This window comes from Acyrthosiphon pisum, chromosome A1 (assembly GCF_005508785.2).
Source record: "Acyrthosiphon pisum isolate AL4f chromosome A1, pea_aphid_22Mar2018_4r6ur, whole genome shotgun sequence".
NCBI classification, from domain to species: domain Eukaryota; kingdom Metazoa; phylum Arthropoda; class Insecta; order Hemiptera; family Aphididae; genus Acyrthosiphon; species Acyrthosiphon pisum.
The window spans coordinates 129,469,156-129,494,135 of record NC_042494.1 but is presented as its reverse complement, the minus strand read 5'-3'; the positions used below and the strand labels follow the sequence as shown (position 1 = coordinate 129,494,135).

At 27.2% G+C, this 24,980-nt stretch overlaps 2 protein-coding genes across 10 annotated transcripts in view; both read left to right on the top strand.

The window, feature by feature from the left end:
• The window catches only part of LOC100162175 (serine/threonine-protein phosphatase 2B catalytic subunit 3), a 68,537-nt gene extending 56,030 nt beyond the window's left edge, over positions 1–12,507 (top strand). For 2 of the 9 annotated variants that reach the window (XM_016807107.2, XM_016807108.2), the window contains exons 8-17: positions 3,920–3,997; positions 4,072–4,165; positions 4,242–4,368; positions 4,430–4,510; positions 4,875–4,880; positions 6,256–6,291; positions 11,067–11,151; positions 11,252–11,349; positions 11,471–11,736; positions 11,820–12,507. In XM_016807107.2, the coding sequence (XP_016662596.1) occupies positions 3,920–3,997; positions 4,072–4,165; positions 4,242–4,368; positions 4,430–4,510; positions 4,875–4,880; positions 6,256–6,291; positions 11,067–11,151; positions 11,252–11,349; positions 11,471–11,721 (856 nt within the window). In that variant the 3' untranslated portion in view covers positions 11,722–11,736; positions 11,820–12,507. The remainder of the gene's footprint in view (positions 1–3,919; positions 3,998–4,071; positions 4,166–4,241; positions 4,369–4,429; positions 4,511–4,874; positions 4,881–6,255; positions 6,292–11,066; positions 11,152–11,251; positions 11,350–11,470; positions 11,737–11,819) is intronic. The other 7 variants (XM_008188091.2, XM_008188092.2, XM_016807109.2 and 4 more) reach the window with 7 other exon arrangements.
• Positions 12,508–17,195: 4,688 nt separating this feature from the next.
• Positions 17,196–24,575, top strand: LOC100164242 (probable basic-leucine zipper transcription factor J). The gene is made up of 4 exons (XM_001945743.5): positions 17,196–17,391; positions 19,143–20,097; positions 20,171–20,814; positions 22,852–24,575. The coding sequence occupies exons 2-4, from the start codon at positions 19,158–19,160 to the stop codon at positions 23,977–23,979; spliced, it is 2,712 nt and encodes a 903-aa protein (XP_001945778.2). The 5' UTR covers positions 17,196–17,391; positions 19,143–19,157; the 3' UTR covers positions 23,980–24,575.
• Positions 24,576–24,980: the final 405 nt, after the last annotated feature.

The window sequence follows — 24,980 nt, the reverse complement described above, 5'->3', positions numbered from 1 at the left end:
ATCTATGACAACAACTTATATCCATTCTTAATTTTAATAAAAAACGAGATAAAAATTGTTTTGGGCATTAGTTTGTCAATATCTATGAACTAGTGTTCACAATTGACATAGGTATATGTGTCTGTAGTAGCACAAAGTATAATTATTAAGATATTATAACTGATAATTATTAGTTTTTTATTTCCTACCAAAATATGTAGGTAGGTGTTATTTCTATTAATAAAAATTTCGAAAAATAAGATGAATATAAAATATAAATCCATATTTACTTACATGTTACATAGACCCATATAGTTAAATAATATTTTATATTTGGAAATTTGGAATAGAAAATTATGTAACTAAGGTGAAATAGTATTGAAAAACTAGAAATTAGTTTTGTGGTGCGGGGGGCGAAGCCCCCCACGAGTCTGTTTTGACTAATTTTGCACTTGGAACGCAATTTATAAATTGTTGGATTGAGCTCTTCTACTTAATAATTCCCAATTCGAACACTGGTTTTGGGTGATTTACGCCTATGTTGTAGAAATTATATCCTAACTTCTTTATGCATCCAAGAACTGACGCTGAACGCAAATATCTTATACCAAGTATATTTCCTATACATTTAACACATTTAATACATTTTCTATTTTATAGAAAGCTCGAATTGGTACAAGGAATGTGGTGGAAAGATTGTTTGGGGTTTTAAAGAGAAGATTCCCTGTTCTAGCGGTTGGAATTCGCACACAACTAAGTACTACTATGGCTACTATCGTTGCTACAGCAGTTTCTTCTACAAGAAAAAGATGAGATACCTCAAGAAGTAGATAATCATATTATTGATCCCGAATTACTTCAAAAGATACCAACCTTGCCTATTCGTCAGTTAGGAAATGCTGAAAGATCAGATTTAATAAATACTGTGTTTTCTTAACATAATCATCATTCACCAATTTGGAAAACATTTATAATTTAAAATATACAATATCATCAAATATTAAAATTCTTTATTAAAAATTTGTGTTTTTGTATTAACACTCATAAAAATATCAATACAATTTTTAGACTAAATAGTCTTTTATTTATTTTGTAGGTAACTCTCTGTAAACATACAATTTAAATTAAGTATCTTAATCAAATTAAGTAAAAACTTTATGTATAAATAAAAATAAATCATGTTTATAACAGCCCACCCACTACATTTTAAACAAATAATCAATAAAAACTTTAAACTAATCAACATAATGAAACTTATTATAAACTATTCTTATATTTTTTTGTACTTCTAAAACTTAACAAAAAGTTATTTATAACTTTTAGGTAACTTTCTGTATTATCAAATTTAAATAAAATTCAACTTTTTATACCCACATATTAAAATAAAAAATAGTAAAATCAAATAACACAAATAAACACAACAAACACCTTACAAATTATTTATTACTTGTTTTAAAAGAATTGTTTCTTTAATTTTATTTTGCTTTAATTCAGACTCAAAAATTTGTTCTTTTAACTTGTTTTGCTTGATTTCTGAATCACTCTTTTGTTTCTCAGTATCATTTCTTAGAATCATGATCATATGCTCCATCTCTGTAATCCCTAACTACAATTTTGATTTTTTTTAATGCTAACATATTTAAATTGTCTATTAGCTTTTCTTTACTTTCAACTATATTCAAATGTTTGGAAGTCAAAAGGTTTAGTCCTTCATAAACCTTTTTTGAAGATGACTTGTGTTTTTTGTTTATATTTTGTTCTACAGTTGCAGCATGACTGTGCCGACGTTATGAGCAACAGATTGTTTTCCCAATACTTTCTCTAATTTGTTGTTCGGTGATAAAAGTATTTCTGCAGATCTTTTTTTTGTCAATGGTTTCTCAATTAAATAGGGGTTTTCATCAGAGTTGTCAAATAAGTCATCTGATAGATCCTCTTCATTTAATGTTTGAATTATGTACTGATTGGGTAGGTTATTAGCATCTAAATGTTAAAACATAATAAAAAAAATATACCAACATCAACTATTAAAAATAATTAACTGAGATAAAAATATAAAACACATATAACATACTTGGATAGTCAGAATCATAATCATTTTGATTATATAAGGGTTCTAAACGATCACCTAGTATTCACATAACTTTGTCTGTTGTACTTGAACTTGACAACATTGACAAATTACGACCACCGCCAGTTTTGTAAAGTTCAACCTAAAATGTCCAATATTTTAATTTACTTAATTTAAAAATAATAAATTAATTGAAATGATTTTAGATAGAGGTAGGTACCTAGAACCTACCTTATAATCACTTTTTTCTTTTCGAGCTTTCTCGCTGTCCTTGTATCTAATTTCTGACTTTCTGAGTGGCAAGCTACAAGTCATTTGGAATATTACCATATGCTATAATAGTAACATTTATCAAATATTTAGATCCATTTATAATAAATCTTTGTTTTGTAGTTATAAATTTAAATTTAAATATTTCAGAAAATATATTTAAAACTATGTTTAAAAAAATTGTGCATATTTTCATTTTGGATGCAATGTTATTATTTTTCGATGAACACTCATTATTTCAAAAGCTATTAACGTTTTTAAAAATATTTATTTTACGTAACTTGAAGTCATTAAAAACAAATGTTTTCTAATAAAATTATATTTTATACTATTTTTATCATGATTAGGTTTTTATTTCGATGCATAATAATTTAACTTTTACCAGAAACAGTAGTTTATCAGTTATCGATATATAAACTATACCTAAACCCTGTTCCAAAAGAGAAGACACGAGATTTACGTAGCAAAACCGGTTTTGTCTGTGGCCGCCTCGTGTCTTCTCTTTTGGAACAGGGTATAGCTATATGAGCGGAGTAGTGTACCAACATTTTCCGGGGTACCCCTTGCCCATCATCAACCATTCAACTCTTTCAAAATTCAATTTTTATCTATTAAAGTCCTTAGAGTAATATTCTGCTATCATTAAAAATATGTGTTGTAATTAAAAAAATTAAAAATTATAATGAAAAAATAGTAGGTAACAATATATTTTTTTAGAAAATATTGTTTTTAATGACTTACAATTAAATTAAAAAATATTTTCAAAAACATTAATAGTTCTTAAAATATTGAGTGTTCTTTGATAAAATGATCACCATTTATAAGTAATACTAGTTATTAACTTACATTTTATTCTTTAAAACCATATAAATGTAAGACGATAATACATATTATAGATTAAGTATCCACTGTATTTTATATCAACTGAAATTTATTAAAAAAAATGCATCAGTTATAACTTATAGTAATATATAGTAGGTACTACATAACAATTAATGTATAAAGAAGTGAACCACACATTTCACTCGACAACCAAAAATGTGTCCATGAACTCTTCAGTTATACAACCATTAAACTATGTAATTATTTTAATATCATACATGCAAAATTGAATAATTAGGAAATTGTGTGCAACTGATAATTAATGAAGCACTCAAATAAAATTATCTTTATATTTGACTAGGCAAGTCCATCATAAAACATTAAAAAATTGATGGCAGTCAGAAACCAATAAAAATAAACATTGTTACATTTAATATTTTTAATGGATGCGCATAAATCATGCATTTAGATAAAAACTTTAATAAATACAAAATTTAACAAAATTTTGTGAGTTAAAAGGTGGGTAGATTAAGGTTTAGACTAAAAAGCTTAAATAAAAGATGGGAATGAAAGATGAAAAAGTAAATAATGAATACAAATGTTGAGGTTGAAGAGGGTAATATAATAATATTCTATAGTAAAGTTATGCACTTTGTTGTATCAAATTATCTAGATACATCATGTTTAACATGAGAATTTAAATTCATAAGTATGATTATAAGATTTTATTTTATTTAACAAACCTAATTTGTGAATATTTTTTTAAAAAAATTACAGTTATGCAGCATGCTGTGATTTTCTCCAGAGCAACAATTTACTATCCATCATAAGAGCACACGAAGCTCAAGACGCAGGGTGTGTTTCGAACTTTTTTTGGTTATTATTAAGAGTCGAATTTTTTTATAACCATTTGTGTTTATTTGAATTAGATACCGAATGTATAGAAAAAGTCAAACGACCGGTTTTCCATCTTTAATCACGATATTCTCTGCTCCCAACTACTTAGATGTATACAATAACAAAGTAAGAAAATAACATAACTTAAGTGTTATCAAATATTACTTTATAAAAACGATTGTTAACCGTGGTACATATATAGGCTGCCGTTTTAAAATATGAAAATAATGTTATGAACATCAGACAATTCAACTGTTCGCCACACCCTTACTGGTTGCCAAACTTCATGGATGTGTTTACTTGGTCTTTGCCGTTTGTCGGCGAAAAAGGTACGTTAGTCATTTTGATATCATTACTTACATCAACATATTTTAAACGTGGTTTTTTTAGTTACCGAGATGTTAGTGAATCTGTTGAATATTTGTTCGGACGATGAATTAATGACCGAAGGCGAAGATACACTCGAAGACGGTATGTACAATCATTTTACACATAATTATATTATGTATGCACCAACCAACTGTTTCAAATTACTTTATATTTATTTATTTTTCGAGTACAGATATAATATTTTATTGCCTTCTCGATCGATGCTCGAGCTTCTATGATTAGCAACACTGATCGAGAAAGCATTTTTCACAGTAGGACAGTATATATTTTTATTTAAATTTCTATATTAAATACTATATTAATATTTAGCCAAATTTTAGCTTTAAATTTATCCTCACCCTATATTATTAATTTAATATTGTATTTAATAATAATTTTTTTATTCATTTATTTGTATACTTTGCTTTTTTTATTTATCTTAATTTATGCTTCTCTGGGATTACAGCTGATGGTAAGAAATGTCTATATTACATTATTAATATTGGTTTAGTTTAAGTAGAGAACAAAACACTAAATAATGTCGCTAGAAAAATGGACTGCTCCCTACGTAGATATTCAAAACTCCTACCTCAATATTTTTTATTTTTATTTTTATTTTTACTTCCCTTTATTTGTTGACTTTTTGAGTTGCTACCATTTATGAATTTTTATAAAACAAACCTTCTAACTCACTTGAATGTTTATTTTTTATTTTATTTTTTTGCTCTTTATATTTGCCCTACGACAATAAAAAAAACAAATAATAAAGACATAGCCAATTGTATCACAAAAATAATTTAAAAACGAAAACGTGATGAATTTCATTATAAAAAAATAAACAATACCTACAATAATTTTGAATTTATTGACCTTTCATACATTGGTTCATTTCAAAACCATCAATATTTAATTGGCAGCGATTAAAATAACAAATAGCTGAACAGTTAGTTTCAATTAAACTAAACGAAACAATGATAGACGAGTACGAGTATATTTAGATCTGAAAATGTACATGTACTCGCCATTTGACATTTTATTTTAATAGTCACACTCAACCCCTGTATTTAATCCTTTTTCGATTATCATTTAATTTAACAAAAATTGTATATTTAGTTAAAGTTATAACTCATGTAGATTATGGTTCATATTTATCACATTACGAATATAATATTTTATTTTATATTTCCAATCTAAAACAAAATCTAATAATTTTTTTCTCCTGTGTAAAGGCATTTATTTTCAAAATAATAAATAATGGGACACTGCAGTTTAATAAATTGATTCAGTATATTTTATATTAAACCTGAGTTCAATTATTTTGAATAAAGTACTTACGTTATATTGAAATGCAAATATATTTTTTATAATAAAAGAATAAAACCGAATTAATGTTGTTTCGAAGTAAAAAATATGTATAAACTGAGATTCTGAATACTTAATATTCCTTATTATAGTTTGTTTTTTAATCAAAAGTTGATAAATTTTCTATTGAAAAATGCATCCATCTAATCATATAATTGTATAGGTACCTATTTATTATATATATGCAGCATAATTTTATTATAATGTTCAACTTACGGAAACTATAAGAAAAAAAATTGAAAAAAATTATAATAAAAATAATATTTTGACCTTCGCTTTTATGTTTCTTCATCTTTATTCTCTAATGTTTATTATAAAAATTTTTAAAATTGAGAATAAATATACTTAGATGTATAGGCTATTGTACCTACTTACTTTACTTATTCTTGGACGCACTCTTTCAATCTTCTATATATTTTGTTTTCTTTTGTTTTTCTGTTTATATTTTTAAAATCTTTCGCTCTCTGTGACCGACCGATCGACAGCCATTGTTGTTAAACCGATAGTTCCGAAAATGCCCGGTAAGTTTTCTTCCCGAAATTGTTTTTTCTGTTTTATTTTAATTTTCAAACATATCAACATAACTTACAATTTTGCTGTTTTTATTTCCACTTTTCTTTTTAGCAGCCCTTAGATTTATTTTTTCGTTGTTGTTGTTGTTGTTTTATTTTATTATTGATATTATTTTTTATTTTTATTTTAATTAATTATAATTATTTTCGTATTTAACACTTAATATTATATATATGTTGACATTAATTTTTCAATTTTTTTTTTTTAATATTTCCGAGTGTTATTAATTCGCTTGAATGTTGGTATACTAATTAATTTAATAAATAATAATAATATAAGAGAGTTCAGCAGACGATTATAGGAATTTCTCATTCAGCTATACACCTACGACATTAAAATATTATATATTAGTAGTCATCTCTCGTTTTCAGTACCTATTACCTATATATAATGTACTCGCACACATACAATTATTCTTTAGGACCGAATAGACATTACGTGTTTTTGATTCTAGAAACGTAGGAAATCTTTATTCCTTTGTGGTATTTCCTTTGAATCAATTACATCCTGAAAAAAACAAAAAATAAAATCAGTCAAGCTTGCAGGACTGTGCATGTAATATAACACCTAATATCTACCAACCTACCAGCTATATATACATAAACATTATACATCATATTTTATAACCGATCGCTTCGTTTAAAAATAAATAAAGCTATTACAATATACACTCCCCGTCCCTGCCACCACTGACTATTTAGGTTTCCCGTAGAATTTTATTTTATTTAGTACCTAATTAAAATAAAATAAAAAAGTATTTACGTTTGTTTAGAAATTTGTTGAAAATCAAAGTAGTAATACCTAAGCATACCTGTAGAACTAACTTCACATCGTCGGCCCACTCCGGTGCCGTCTAAATCCAAGTACCTATATATAGACATATAGTGTCACAATAACGCGTATTTAATTATTCATTTCACTGTCGTTATTACATGTACCTATATTTATATTACACTTTTCTGTACCCGAAATACCTTTCAATACTGAAGGTAACGGCACTTACAATGTGTAAAAATCGACTTCTCCGGTTGAACACAAGCTATACAAATAAATTATAATTATTAGTTATACATATTACCAATATAATATACACTTCACTCGTTTAGCCGTTTTGCATTACACCAGTATGATGATAGTATACATAATATTACATATTATTATTATACAAACTTGTTAATATATATATTAATATATACTTTTTAATAACAAACCAACAAATTGTTATTTTAGGCCTGGAACAAAAATTGCACTCGTTTTTAGCTTAAGGAATGCATATATATTATATACATCCTATATAATATTTTTATAATTACGTTATCGTTTCATTGTAGGTTGCAGGTAAAGTATTTTTAATTAAACGAAATTAAATTTTAAACCAATTATTCATTTTACTGAATAATGTATTGCCATCGATGATCGATCACAACAAACAAAAATAATAATAATATAATGTACACATTATCACCTATACCTATATCGACCTTCGTATTGTTGGATAGAAATAATACCACGTGGCTTCGTATTTGAAAACGGTTCTTGCACATAAGCTGTAGTTATATTAATATTATGCATAGGTACTATAATATATTTGTTTATCGATTATTGTCGATTAATGACGTTTAAATAGGAAAATAATATTTAGTTTCAATTTCTTTATTTAAATTATTTTTTTGAGGTAGGCAGTAGTTAAATAATTTCTGCTACACAGACATATTTTATCGTAATTTATTAGAGATATTAGAGCTGTGACTAACACAAGCGTTACGCCGTTACTTATATTATACCTAATTACAACGATATCGCTGTGCTTAACCCATTACGTTATGAAGAAAAACATTGCAATTTGTCCATATATATTATTTAACAGGGGTGCTCTGTGATCACTGTTCATAAAAAATCAATTTAGTGGGTACAGAATCAATATAAACATTAACCAATCTCCTTAAATTATAACCAATTTCTCTTGACTCTCGAAAATACCGAAATCATTTATTTATAGAATATTCAAATACTTGCCTAAAATAAGAATATTGAAAAATATTAAGATACATATAGGTACTTGCATACTTATATCTATATATTTTATATTCCAAATACCAAAATAGTGGCTTCAAAAATAAAACCTCAGTAAGTTGTGGATACCAAACACAACTATTGTTATTAGCGCGCCCTGCCACCCTATTTAACAAATACAGTTGTAAGTTGTTACACGTCGTCTGTACTATAGAAGTATTTTTTGTTGTTTTTATACCTATATAATTATAATTTATTATTAGAGAAAGAATTTTTATGATATAAAATAACAACCTAAAATACCATAAAAAAATGTAAAAATTACCTAAAATATTTAAATGAATAAAAGAAATAAAAGAAATATTATTCCAAATTTATTTTTGATTTTTAAAATTTGTTTATAACAAACAAAATAATATCGTAATAAATTAAATGAATAAATTTAAAAATAACAAATTAAAAAAGAAACAATCATCAATTAGGTATAATTTATAATACCTAATAAGTATATCTCATATTTTCAAATAGAAGGATGTGACGATTTTTCATTAAAATACCTATACAAATTACCTAGTTTAAATGCATAAAATCAATACATAAAAAAAATGCAAAATAAAAACTGTATAGGTACTTACTATGCTTGTATTAGAGTTTATAAGGAATGAAATAAATTAGTTGTTATCATTGTATTGAATATAATATAGAAAATAAATGAAAAAGTCATAAAAGTTCTATCTCTAATTATTTCATTACCTATTTAATTTTTTGCCAGTAAACTGCATATTGTTGTGCAATAAATATATAGATAGCATATAATACCTATAATATAATTATATATATATTGATTAGGTACCTACTTACAAGGGTAGAGTTGCGTTATTTTTAATATTAAAACATATATTGTGTATTTTCACAAAGCCTTTCTTTGTATCATGCCTTAAGCCCCCCCCCCCTGCCCACTCGAACACTCGTTGGTAATTTGATTTACAATTATTATAATTTTTTTTTTTTCTGTTTTCGTTTTGATGTACAATTTTATTTGATGCGGACATACGGACTTGTTTGACGGCGCACCAAAAATATTATTATGACAACATTGCGTATGTTTCACTTGTTTTCTGTTTTTCATCACGTCTTTATATTTGGTAAGTATACGACGATATCTCGCTTTTTTTTTATTTTCACTCAAATTATTGTAGTTGTTATTTATATCGGCATGTGTTGTGCTCGTCGTGTTATGTATATCGTCCACCCAGGTGGATAAGCAATAGGCATACATACTTACATTGCTGTATTTTATTAGTGCAGTATGTCAAAGCTTTTACATAATATGCAAATAAACAATATAAGTAATATACCTAACCGATATATTATAATAGATAGATACAGCATGTCGGTATGTCGACACGGGTACCAAATAATATATCATACAGATAAATTATAAATTATGCACACACACACACACACACACACACACACACACACACACACACATTTTATCTTGTGAGATGTTTTGGTACCATTATTAATATTTGGAATTTTGGCCATTACAATTTATTAAATTTTTATCAACGTTTGTACCTACATATTTTTTTGAAAATTCATAGCCTATAAAAGGAAAACGGCAACCCTTTCATTAAATTACCTATATTGTTATCATATAATTGTTTAAAAATGCAGTCTACAATTTGTATCCTGATCTGACATATCGCTGAACCAACGCCTGTCGCCCTGTCAGATAGGTATCCTTGGCCTGCATGGCTGCATGTACATCATATTCATATACCTACCTAATATTTTCATCCTATCCTATATTTATAGGTACATTTTTTAAATTGTGATGTGTTTAAGTTATGACAAGTGTACCTACTACCTACCTAACCTATCTAATGTGAAGTTATAAGTTATAACTATTATATGAACAGAAAAAAGTCCTGATACTTTATTTAATAAATTAATAAGTTTTAACGGATTTCAGTATAGACTGTATATTATTGTATAAGCTTCCAAGAACTTTTTTGATGTGGGTATTTAAAAAATCTCTTATAGTAATAGGTATGTATTGTATTAAGTATAAATTAAATTTGTTCACAATAGAATCAGAACATTTTTTTCTATTAGGTACCAGTTATATATTAATAGGTAATATTCAAACTTCTTATTTTTTTTAAAAAAGCAGTTTTGAATGATTATTATCAATTATTTTTACTTGAAATTTGGGACAAAAAAGAATCAATCAAATAGAAACAATATTTTATTAATATTTATTTTCATATACCTACCTAATAACATTGAGTATCTATATATTATACAATATATACTCAATGCTAATAGATAAACACATTTTATTTATTTTGTAAAATCCATCGATTAATAATTATAACTGTTTTCAGTTTTCACATATTTAATATGATTGTTGTTAATATTTCAAGACGGTTCATTTTAATATTTTATAACTTTTAAGGAGATAGGTACTTATTAGATAACCATAGATACATCTTAAAATCATAATTTCTCAGGACATTTTTTTGGACAGTTTTCAATGTTTCATTGATTGCCTGCCTTGGTTTTCAATAATATATTTTATTTCAATGTTTGTTTTTATAATTTTCGTTTTGTATTGTTTTGTTTTGTTTTGTTTTGTTTTATTTAAAACCTTCTTTTTAATTTTTATTTATTTATTTTAATATAAACATGATTTTTTCAACAGTTAATGCAGCTAATTTGAGAAAAGAAGTCATCAGAAATAAAATAAGAGCAATTGGAAAAATGGCAAGAGTCTTCTCGGTTTTGAGGTAAAAATATGTCTATAACTATCCTCTTTTTAATGTTTTTTTAATACATTAATTTGTATATTATAAAATCAATCATACAACCTATAATTGAAATTTACAGGGAAGAAAGTGAAAGTGTATTGCAGTTGAAGGGTTTAACACCAACTGGTGCTCTCCCTCTCGGAGCACTGTCTGGTGGCAAGACATCATTAAAAAATGGTAAAAAGTATTTTGTATATTATGTATAATGTAATTTTTACACGTTTTTAATAATATGTTTAATTTAAACCACTTATATTTACCTTAAATGAAATGTATTATCGTTTTATTAATATTTTAGCACTGCAAGGTTTCTCGCCTAACCATAAGATTACTTCATTTGCTGAAGCAAAAGGTCTTGATGCAATTAATGAAAGAATGCCTCCACGCAAAGACACACCACCATCCAACCAGTGCTCGCCATCTAACATAGCTACGTCATCAACTACACCTGCAGTGACACCTGTAACGGAAGAGAAATTGCCATCCCCATCAACTACTCAGAAACCAACATCATCGGAACAACCATTACCAAATACCACTCATTCATGATTGCCATACGTTTAGGTGAATCATCTAATGGCTATTTCATCTTCTTAAAAATATACTGTTGTTTAATTGAAATTAAAAACATTTCTTTTTATTTTAAGATTTCAGATTACCTAGCTATACCAGGATCTATGTGCTGTTATCTCCTTACTACAGTCTACAGTTTATTCAATTTAACAACTACTACAATTATTATAATAATTTATCATATTCATTTCAATGGTACATTTTTAATTAAAATATTTGGCACCTTAAAAAAAAAAAGTTCCTGGGGACAATTATGTCAATATAAATAATATATATAATATAATTTTCTTTTTTTTTTTTGTAAATTATTGTCTTATATTTCTACGATTTTAATTTGCTGTTTTTGTTGTTATTTTGTTTATTTTTGTATGGTTATTTCAAATCTTAAACCTCAGTTTAAAATAAGAATGGTCAGGTATCTATTGGACTATACTTGTGCATCGCTTGTTTTATCAATATCTAAGGCATAATATCTTTTGCTATACGATCTCTTCATTTTACTGTACACTTTTTTCATAATGTCAAAATATCATTTAATTATGAGTATTTCATATTAATTATTATTAACTATAATAATTATTTAAATTTTCCCATTTAATTTTTTTACCTCAATATAAATCGAAGATATTTTTGACATATATCACATTATCATTCTATTACGTATCAATTGCAATGTGCAGTAAAATGTGATGCGTCACATTAGCCTATGTATTATGCTAAATATTTCGCCATTAATTTTGTCAAATCTAAAAACCAAAAAAATACACATAATTAATTTAGTATAGGTATATCTTTATTATATATATATATATATATATATATATATACTATATACATACATTAATATTTATAAATATTTCTTTATTAATACTATTTTGTATATATTATAATATTTAAATAAAACCATTATATTAATATATCTACGATAAAATGAATTTTATATTTAGGTCCTGCAAATTTAAACATTTGTCTTCATTTTATTTCTTTATAGTTTAAATTAATTAAATATTATTGAATGAAAAAACTTGTTAACAATTCACTCAATTTGAATTACATTATTATCATAGCTACTAGTTTTTAATTATTATAAAAAAAATTTTAATAGATCATTTTTACTGTTCAACCTTTATTTTGAAAAGATAAAAAATATTGTCCTTGTTTTATTTCTATTATAAACAAAACTATTGCTTATTATGCAGGAATAATTAACGCTCATTAATTATATATTTTTTTCCACATTATTTATTTCAATTTGTTATCCATTTCCATCTTTAGTAATATTATTGCACGTGTTATCTGCAGTTGTAAACAAATACAATATAGAAAAAAAAAATGATGTCAATCACATTTTTTTCCTATCATTATAATATCACTAATCTTTTATTATAAGACTGTTAATTTATTCGTACAAAGACTATGAATAAAAAGTAAAATTATTAATATTATATTAGCGGAATATAAAAACCAAACCCTCCCTATCAAAAAAATGTATGTAACTTTTTTTCTATTGTGTGACCACCAAAAATTCTTTTATACATAATATAAATAATTTAAGATAAAAAATACCCTGTTAATTCTTCTATGTTTATTTGTTTTCAGAAGTTAAATAAAACTTTATACAACTTGACTTTGAGGTGACTTGATTTTATTAGATCCTTTTAAATATTGGAACTGGTTCAATTTTGTCATATTTTTCTTACCGATAGTATACCTATGTATTGTGTATCATTAAAAAATAAAAAATAACATCAATAAAATATAAACTTAGTTAATATGGTCTGACGGCCATTTATCAATATAGTATTTTATTTTACTATGCTCGTAAGCGTAACTCAAACAATAAGCTAAACAATCAATAGATATGAATTTTAATATTGTTACATATGATTATGTAATTATGGTTCAAACATTTTTTAACTTCGATATATAATAATTTTTTTTGGTTTTTACTCATATAGCTCATTTATTGTATTTTAGACATAGCTAGGTAAATCTTATTTTCTATACAAACTTATGTATTCTTTATTATTTATAAATTATAAATATAAAATACTTCACTGACTAATGACTACAAAAACAAAATATATTATTTGAATATGTTAAAATAAAAAAGCAGGTAAATAAGGTATAAGTACCTACCTACAACCTACTAGATTTGAGGTCGGAGCCCAGAAGTTACCTATATTTATATTCTATGCCCAAATATACTGTTGTAATGGTTTTAACAAATATATATCATCTATCTAAGCATATTTAAAATTAAATAATTTAGACTTATGATTTTCGTTGAAAAAACTATTTAAAAATGTACATAATATTCTAAACTGAAGAAGCCCAAAAAAGTTTAAATACATATCTTATATTATTATTCATTACCTACTTAATAGCATCAATTTTTCAGTTTTTCATATGGTAACCCATATTGTTCAATAAGGCCATAAATTAATTTTATTTAATAATTCTAAATGAAAGTATATAAAAAACTAATAAATCTACTTGATCGCAGTAAAAATATTCTGATCCTTCCATATTTTTTCATAGAATGATTATTATGGTATGATTTAGTGTTAACCACTGAGCCACGAATACCTACTGCAGAATTAATCTTTTATCCAATATCTGAACGTACCTACTTTTGTGTAGAACCTGTTGTTCGCGTTATTTTAACGAAGAAGAAGAATAATATACAAAACATTTGCAGAGAGGGCTTGCAATAATTATAATATTAGGTAGGTAGGTACCTATCATACATGATACATCTATATAATAAAATCGAACGTTTCCTGACTGACTGGCATCTGGCTGACCACTGTAGAGCCTAATCTGTAAGATCATTGAGAGACCATCAATTCTCATGGTACCTTTGTATCACCATGTAGGGGTGCACGAAGGATTTTTAAAAGTTGGAATTTTAAAGAGATGCTCACACAAATATTTTGAGATTTTATAATGGTCGATGGGGAAATCAAAATTATTATTTTTTATTTACACTTAAATAGTTGACATTGGTTACAGCGAATATAATTTATAATAGTATAAGTAGAAATTGGTATTCGTATTTTTTTTTTTTGAAAATAAACGCTTGTTTTATTGGTTACTCGAGCAGATGAGGTAATAGCATCAATAATATGCATCAATTAACCGCGTTTATGCGGCTTCAAGTAAAGAAATTATAAAAATAATTTTGATTAGATAAATATTAAACATAGGTACCTATCTTAAAACAAGTATGAAAGTTCAGTGCCGGATCTAGTGGGGGGGAGGGGCATAGTAGGTATCCTTGCCTCGGACGCTGTTGGTATAATGGCGCTATTAAGGGGTGCGTTCGAAAACTCAACTATAGTTAACTCTATAAAAAAATAGTTCCCCAACTTCGGGAACACAGAGTTAACTCCGTACTACCGTTCGGTAACGCCGAGTTGTGGTAACGACTCCGGGTTAACTCTTTGACCCCGAAAAAATAGGTAGGTTGTTTTAACTCCACTGATAATAATGCTTATCTACGAAGATAACAAAATCAAAATATGATTACGAATTTTCATTTTTCATTACACTTGCGACAAATATTTTATACCCTAAGTCCTAAACCTAACCACCTTTTAAAGTTTTAACTTTAAGTGCTAACTGCTAATTATATATATTTTATTTTTATCAGTACGAAAAGATTGATAACAATATATCGTTCGGTTATTCGGAGGAATGTGGTTTAGAGTACAGCTACTATAAACTCTACTCTACTCTAACTAAACGTACTCTACTCTAACTAAACGTACTTTACTCTAACTATTCATATTCGAACGCACCCAAGCTTATGAAAAATAAAAAATCATGAACATAAAATATGTTTAAATTGTAGATATTTCCAAAAAAATAATAGTTATGACACAGTCATTCGTTATTTAACACGTTAAAACCCGAAGTCAACTCGTAGATGACACGAGTAACTGAGCACCTAATTGCCACCTATAGGTGCCATATATGGGCGGTGTCAACGGTGGCCTTAAGAGGGAGCTACACGGCTATTTGTTATCTTCGTCTTACAAGTGCGTAACATGGCAAATTTAAGCTCAGGAGAACACGTTTAACTCAGTAGCGTCATTTGGGGGGGAGGGTAATTGCATTTGCCCCAGTCTATTTATTTTTATGGTATTTACATCAACGTTAAGTCGGCACATTTACCAACCCCCTCCTCACCCTCTATGGCACTATGCTATGAAAATCTGAGTGAAAAAATGTTGAGTCGGAAAAGCAATGTAGTGCAATCGCCTTTAAAATTTAAATGATGTATAGCAAAATTATTTTAAGCATTGATTAGTGATTAGAACACAAGTTATTTAATTTGTCAGGTAATTCTGCACGGTTGCACTTTGTAATTTGTATTATGTATACAACATAAATTCACATAATATAAGACAATTTACAAGGTAGATCTTAAATGAAGGTGTTCAGTGTTCAGTTTGGTTTTTGGTTGGGAAAGAAATCCCCGCAACAGGAAAAAAAATCCCCAGTAGCATTATACCGGATATTTACTAAATATAAATAATTTATAAGAATTATTTTATAAATTATATATTATTATAAATAAAATTAATATTGTAGGTACCTTATATTATCATATATATTATTATCTGCACAGAACAATAATCTATAGTGAAATGGGCAGGGCTTGAAACCGATTGAAATAATTTCTGTTTCAGTTTCGATTTTATATACCGGTTTTTAATTTTTTCGATTTCGGTTTCAATTTTTCAATACCGGTATCAAGAAATTTCGGTTTTGTATACCGGTTACTAAAGTATTTTCAGGGGGCTGTGTCGTCTATACAATTATCATTGTTTGTTCCGTATTGTCATAAATAATATTTGCTAGTAACTATAATTTACCTATGTTATTAGTATTAATAAAGCAACTAATAATTTTGCGAATAATGAAATGGTTATCAACATTTTAATCATGATCTCAATTTTATTATGAGTATTAATTATGCGTATTAATGGAATTTACGTAATAAAAACACGCCAATTAAAAAAAAAAAAAAATAACGGTTTCCAATTTTTTCAGATTTCGATTTTGAATTTAATACCGGTATCCAATTTTTTCTGGTTTTGGTTTTGACTTTAATACCGGTATCCAATTTTTTTCGGTTCGTTTTTGATTACGATCATGATTTAAGATAATAATATTATCTTAAATCATGATTACGATTTACGGTTTCGGTTTCGGTTTTAAAACGGCTTATACCGGTTATACCGGCATAGTGAAATCCACAGATATAAAATACAGTATTTTATATCTGTGGTGAAATCACTTTTCAAACGGTAACGTATTTAAACGGTATCACCGCATCGACATCCGAAACACTGCTGGCCGGTTGGTCGCACTGCGCCTATTCAGCGTATCGCCATTCAGCCATTGGCCCAGCGCCTTCCTAGTTCCTTGTATTGTTTTCGCCCCATTTTATAACGACTGATGGTTATGTTTTGTAGGTAGTTTGAATTTTCAAAATCTCATCACATAATAAATAATAATATTATTATTTACTATACATTATTCACTTACATGGACATGATCGGCGTTTAGAGTACATTGTAGTTCGACGTCCCCGAGTCCGCGTCGTTCCGACCAATAACCGTCTATAACATAAAAGTAAGTTTGTTTTCTATAAGAGTAATCGTTTCCGGAACACGGAATTTACCTATAATAAAATACAATAGATCGAATGTTATTAATTGTTATTGATACAACTAAAACTGTTACTGCTGAATCATAATTTGTGAGTTATAATTTATATAATTAATCTTAATATTGTAAGTATGACACATTTTAATGTGCTTTAATAAATATAATAAAATAAATAAATATAGGATGTACCTATAACTTAATATTTCTTTTTAATTAAACAATTAAAGTAAATTATTAAAAATGTCCAGTAGGGTCAGACATTCGTTAGAAAATAGACTGTTTGCCAATATATTTACAATATACATACACATAATATACTTAATTTTATTTTGTTCTAACTAAAAATGAATAACCAAAGATACTTCACCAAATGTTTATATTAGCATTTTCTGTATTCATATAGTATAGTTTTCAAAATATTTTTACCTTTTTTTGAGATCTTTTATATTTATAATTGAGCTTCCTTTTTGTGTAACATTTTTGTTTTTTTTTTTTTTTATAATTGTCAATTACCTACAAAAATTTGCTTAGTATTAAAGCTTAAAAGTTTAATACAATGTTTCGCATAATTTGTTTTTACTGGAATTTAAAAAAAAAAAAAGAGTAATTCCACAAATATTTTTTATACCTAATCAACTAAGGGCCGTTTTTACAATATCCGGTTAAAGTTGACCGGATTGATTGAATTCTACTGCTGATAAAATCTGTTATTAGTCGGTTAGCATTAACCAACACTTTACCGGACATTGTAAGAATGGCCCTAAGTGTTGAAACCGTATAATTCAAAATGTAATTCAAAATTCCTTATAAATGTTTCGTATTATAAAGGTATAAGACAAGTTTTTATTTTTATTATCTAAAGAAAAATTTTTATCGAAGAATAATGGTATTTTCCTGTTATATCTTCTTTATCGCAATTACCACAATAGCAGAACGATATCATTTTTTTTTAATATGTATGTATATAATTCTAATGTGGCCATTCTCATAAGTCATAATTATTTATTATTTTATTTATGGATTTACCATTTTTGTTCGTGTTTGTGTTTAGCGACCACAATGATAATATTATTTTTTGTGTTATTATTATTTTATTGTTTTCAATGGCTGGCTGTACGCCGAGTGTAAACTGTAAAATATATTACGATAGATTACTGGGTATTAAAATATTTTCTTTATTTCATTCTTTTTTTTATATATATATAATAAATTTGAATTTTTCCAATACCTAAATATTAAAAAAAATAAAACAATTAACTTTGTACAGTCTGTCTCATGAAAGAAAGGTACTGTTTTGCACATGTAGACTGAGCTACAATCTGTTGCTGGACTGTCGAGCACGCTATATTGGTACCCCGATGTATCACAACGGAGAACGATTTGCTTCGCGTCACTCCTATTTATACACCGCTCGTGTTTACTCGCTACCACGACCGTCGTCGTTGCAGGTAACAGATTAGATTATGGTGGTGGTACTAGCTGTGGTGAGAGGTGGGGATACGCAAGAACGACCGTATTTCGTCTAGACAAGATACCTTTCTTTTGTGAGACAGACTATATCATACTTGGATTATTTTAAGACAGCCAAAAAAGAAAATTTGAGCACTATAAGTTAGTAATAATACTTAGGGTTGAACTAAGCTAGGTATAATAATTTAAAAAATATATAAATTCATTTTTCATTTGTTAATGTATTAACTTTTTTTTTTTTGTAGTTATACCAATTCAACATGAACAACCAAACAAGTACAACAGATTCAACATTTAAAATGCCAATGGCACCTCCAGTTTATCCTTCACAATCCGAAGCTTTACTCTTTCAAGACATTATAGAAGAGAAAACTATTGCACTTCACAGTATATTGAATGATTTTTTGAAGGTCCATCCTTATCGTAAATTTGATATTGAATTTAATATGTTTTTAAAACGTGTAAAACGCATTATCATTGATGGGCATCGTGCTGGTGCTAATGTCTCTCGAATTACCAATTCATCACATATCGCTCCACTTTACGCTAGGCCATCAGCAAGTTTCAATTATAGGCCATCTACAAGTTTTAACTATAGACCACCAACCACTATGTCAATGGTTAGTTCTAGTGACCAAAGCATGTTGAGACTACCAGAAAATAATTTTCATTCCGTCGAACCTAGCGAACTTTCAAATCCATTTAAACCGCCAGATTGTCTTCAACCTAAAGTGGTATTAACTCGTATTGAACAGTCAAGCTGTGTTTCTCACGAGTCACCTTCCACAAGTTCCACAGTTATGAAAGTAAGCCAAAATCATAATGTGACTGTTGAAAATAATACTAATGAAATTGCTCAGCAATCTAAATCTCTATCAACAAATCAACCAACTGCACGTAATACATATTCTGATGTAACATTTGAAGAGAATAAATCAGTATCTGAATCACATAAAAATGAAAACATGAATGATGATAATAATTCAATTGAATCACTTCTTGAAGATGTTGGATTTAAAATTATTGTTGGTTTAACAGAAAATAAAAATGAGACCTCAAAAAAGAGTAATGCAAGTCAACATCAAAACAATCAATTAAATGTATTAGAAAATGTTGAAAAATTCCTTTCTATGTGGTCTTTAAATATGAAACTAATCAAATCATCAGAACAATCATCAAAATATGTTTTAATTTTAACTGGTAATTTAATATATTATTTTGTAATAAATGTTTTTATTATTTCTTAATATAACCAAAATTATTTATATTTTAGGAAATTTGTTGGGAGAAGATAAGCAAACACTTGTTGAAAAGCGTCACGAAGCTGGTGTTTTAGAAGGCAGAAAAGAAAATAGTTTAGTAAAAACCAAAAATGGATTATACCGTTTGGTTGGCAATATCATTGGTGGATCACCTAACGAACTATATCAAACATGCTTATCTGTCAATGGCATTCCAAGAACATGGAGAAAAATTGTGAAACAACTAACTGGGGTTGAGAATAAAACAAAACATATGTTTGATTTTTCAATAAGTTCCCCTGCAGGACCAATTGCCAAACCAATAAAATCTGCTGTGAATCTTGATGCAAGTATGACCAGAAAAGGCACTACTTACAGTAAAAATATGACGCTTGCAAATCACAAAACAAATATAAAAAGAAAATTGTCTGAATATGCTGAAACTGAACATAATAAAATTAAACATCGTAGATTCTGTGAACATACGCCATTATTACTAGCATCTACACCAAAAAAACCAAAAAAACAGTCCACTATGTTTGAAACTCCAAGTCAAATTTTGAAAAAGAAGATAAGTCAGAATCTAAGCAATAATCCAAACAAACGACAAAAGCTGGATAATGTTAACGATTCCATAAATATAAACAAAAGAAGACAATCTCAGTTGAAAGAACAGGTATAATTTTTTTATTAAATTTATATTAAAAACATAATTTATGTGTTTGTGAGAACAACATTATAAATACTTAAAAAAAAAAATACAGTATTAATCTTTTTACATTTTTCTTAATTAATCATTGAGCCCCCCACCACATTTAACTAGTTTTATAACTAAACAAAATGTATAGTAATACTTTTTTAATTTATGGTCCACTAGTAATAATATGTGTACTGCACTAGTGCTACTTGTAAGGTATCTTGTTTAATTGCTAACTCCATATATTAATATCAATCATTGGAAAAAAATATTATCTTTCTATTTTCAACTTAATTGAATTACCTATTGGGCAGATACGTAGGCATCTACGATTATGAGTTAATTCATTTCCACAGCGTAGTCTTGTATGAACAGTTTATTCATCATCGTTTATTGTCCGTTTGTATTTATATTTTTAATTATTATAATTAAAAATGTATGCGGCCTGCAAGTAATTTTCAAAAATTACATTTGGCCCTTTCTAAATTCCTAAGTGAGTTTTACGATATAATTTCTTCATTCAAGGCGATAAACGCATCAGTTGATGCATGATTTTACCTTCCAGTTTTTGGAAACCCTTTCTTGGTGCACCCTACATGGTGGTACAAAGGTACCATGCAAATTTCAAGTCTAGCTATCATGGTTTAGACTACGTTGATTAGTCTGTCAGGACATGTTTTATTATATATTATATAGGTTAACAATATTAGCATCTATCTCAATAAATTACTGACAAAACATATTAATAATATTATTTACAAATAAAGTTAGCAATGATTGTAAATAATATAATATAATTATTTTTTACTATTTACTATTTTTAATTTTTTTAAATGTTTGTAAAATCATTACAAAGGTTTTTAAAAAAATGAATATTAAATTATGCATTATTACAGTTATAATATTATAATAAAAATATTCATTACATAGTACTAGCTGTCCCGCCCAACGTTGTCCAAGCCAAAGATTTGTATTTTTAATAAATATATTTGTACAAAATGTATATACCATATTTCTTCTAATTATAATATTAATATAATATGTAACGAATTGCAACCATTTAGATTAACAAAAAAAATTTTCTTTTTTTTATGCTAAAAAAAATTATGTATGAATTACTCTTATTACCTACCTATCTACAGCCTACATGAGTTGACAAACCAAGTTGTATATACCCTCCAATTTTCAATTTCCTATATTTCTCCTGTAACCAATAGCAATCATTTGTAAATAAAAATTTCTATCGTAAATCTCAAAATACCTGTTTGAGTACCTCTCAAGGATGAAGATACTGGATCTAATTGTGAATCTAAACCATTCAGAGTCACTCAAAAACACAAAAAATGTCCAATGGTTTAGGAAGAGTTCAATGACATACAGACAAACATTTATTTGTATATAGATTTTTATTAAACATAGATTGTCTTTATTTTCGGCCACCTGATTAATTTCACCTATGAAAATTATTATACATTAAAACCTTGCCGTAACTCGACTGATTTATTAATGAAAACCGTATTAAAATAAGTAGATTTCTTTTTGAGATATGCTCGTACATACAAAAAAGTTCTTTACTATATTATGCCTGTTGTATATATATGAACCTTCCTCTTGAATCAGTCTATCAATCAAAAAAAAACACATCAAAATCCGTTGCCTAGTTCTAAACATCTGAGGATACAGAGAGAATGGGACTTTGTTTTATAATATGTTAAGATTTGTACATTATACTATATTTAACCATTAATTTTTATTTTACTTCAGGAAAAGAAATATTAAACAGCTTAGACAAGGGTTATAGACATCTGTACCAGGGTTTAAGATTTATGATTTGTTTCTACTGAACTAATCTTTGGCCATCCATGTACTGAATGTTTCAAATATATTATTGATAAGAGTATAAATGAACCCTATCTTGTAAACCCCTATTTAATTATTTCTAGTTAAATTAACACTATTTATCTTAAACAAAATTTTAGTAACTTTATTCACTAATATGTTATTTTAAAATTACAGACAAACATATTTTTGAAGCCAAAAATACCTGAAAAAATATCGATGAGTAATATTAATAATACAAAACATACCAATCAAACATCAATAAATAAATCTGCTGCAAAATCAAAAAATAATACACCAGAAAACTCATCTGTAACAAAAAGCCATACCAAGCAACAATCTAAAATGAAAACAACCATAAACTCCACCAATAGCAGTGTAGACAAATCTAAACTAAAAAGGAGTTTACTTTCCAAATCTAAAGAAAACGAAAAAACCATAAACTCCACCAATAGCAGTGTAGACAAATCTAAACTTAAAACGAGTTTACTTTCCAAATCTAAAGAAAATAAAAAACCTATAAACTCCACCAATAGCAGTGTAGAAAAATCTAAACTTAAAACGAGTTTACTTTCCAAATCTAAAGAAAATGAAAAACCCATAAACTCCACCAATAGCAGTGTAGACAAATCTAAACTTAAAACTAGTTTACTTTACAAATCTAAAAAAAATGAAAAAACCATAAAGCAAACAACACCACAAATGCCCAAAAATAAAATAGCTACAAAACATGTTAGCATTGTGAAAGAAATTAAAAAAAAAAAGGTATCGGCATCAGCAATTGCTCTCAATAAAAGTAATAACAAAAGTGTAAAGGCAATCAGATCCAAGATAAACAAATGTGAAGAAAGTTTGAACAGTGATACACATAAAAAGTCGAAAGTAGATAAATCTAAAACGAAACAAATGCATTGCCCCAACAGCTCGTCAACAGAATCGGACCTTTTTGGTTGTGTAGACCATGCTGATTATGGTAATGTCAGTGATTATAATTTTATGGCATCCCCAGGGAAATTAAGTGTAGCTTCGGGTAATGACCTATCTAGGAGTGTGACGCCTCCATTGTTCAGTTATCAATGGAATTCAACCGCCAAACCTTCTGCCATTAGTGAACCACCCACCCCACTGAGTAAATCAATTGAGGCCAAAGCATTGAAGCGAGTCAAAGCTCCCAAAATTACACTGGAAGATGAAATCAAATACAACAAAAAACGAAATACCAAACGATCCATTGATTTCAAAACAGCCTCAGATAAAATAAATAAAATGTTGGAATTTGGAAATGATGAAGATGAAGAAGATTAACCCGTGTTTTTGATGTTATTATTTTTTTTTATTATTAACTGAATTTTACGATAATTTGACATCATTTATCATCAATTCAACTTATTATTAATTACATCCATTGTCTTTTTAAGAATTGCTAATTTATAAATATTTTTTAGAGATTTTATACCTTGTTATTTAATTACATTTGTATTATTCCCTTTCATTAATTTGTTATGAAAGATATTTTTAGAATAGTTTTGTTCCTAAATGGTAATACAATTGTGATGTGTTTTCTTATAATATAAGAAATCTATAGACAAACACCTATGTACATTTTTGGAATTTGATTGTTATTTACATATAGTGTTAAGTCATTGCATTTGTGTACTCCATACTTTATATTCAGTTATGTGTAACTTGCTTCATAATCAAAACTGATTAAATAATTTTTTTTGAATCTAGAATACGTAAGATACACATTTGATTTCAAGACATTATCGTTCTAAGTATACAATTGTACTTGGCACATTTTAGACATTTGTGCATACAACTTTTTCATTTTTTCTTTTTTTTTCTTAATGGGCCAAATTAGATACTTGTAGTATAATACATACTTGAATTGATGTACAATATTTTTTGCATATTATTTATTAGTGATTACTTATTACCTTCCAAAGTTTCTACTTTTCAAGCCATTTACATAATTGTGAGATTTTTTTTATTTTGAAATTTTTAATTCATATTCTTTTTTTTTGAGTGAACTAGTGTATGCATATTTCATGTTTTTTTAATACATGAATTCACTGGCCTCTTCAGGGATGGAGTAACAGGTCTGGAAATTTGTGGTTAAGGTTAAGTTAACGTTAATGTTGTTATCCAGCAGCCTTTTTATCCATTTTTTTTTTCGTTTAATATGTTATTAGTTAGATTATTAGAAGAAAACCTTATTTATAAATGAATTAACTTGTACAATATTATTTACATATGTAGTTACATACTTAATAATCTTATATAATATATATATTATATTATTATTA

Excerpts from the sequence above, each read along its gene's own strand:
- LOC100164242 (XM_001945743.5), top strand. The coding sequence starts at position 19,158 with ATGAACAACCAAACAAGTACAACAGATTCAACATTTAAAATGCCAATG. Across the intron at positions 20,098-20,170 it reads ATATGTTTTAATTTTAACTG|GAAATTTGTTGGGAGAAGAT; the intron begins GTAATTTAATAT and ends TTTATATTTTAG. Across the intron at positions 20,815-22,851 it reads AATCTCAGTTGAAAGAACAG|ACAAACATATTTTTGAAGCC; the intron begins GTATAATTTTTT and ends TTAAAATTACAG.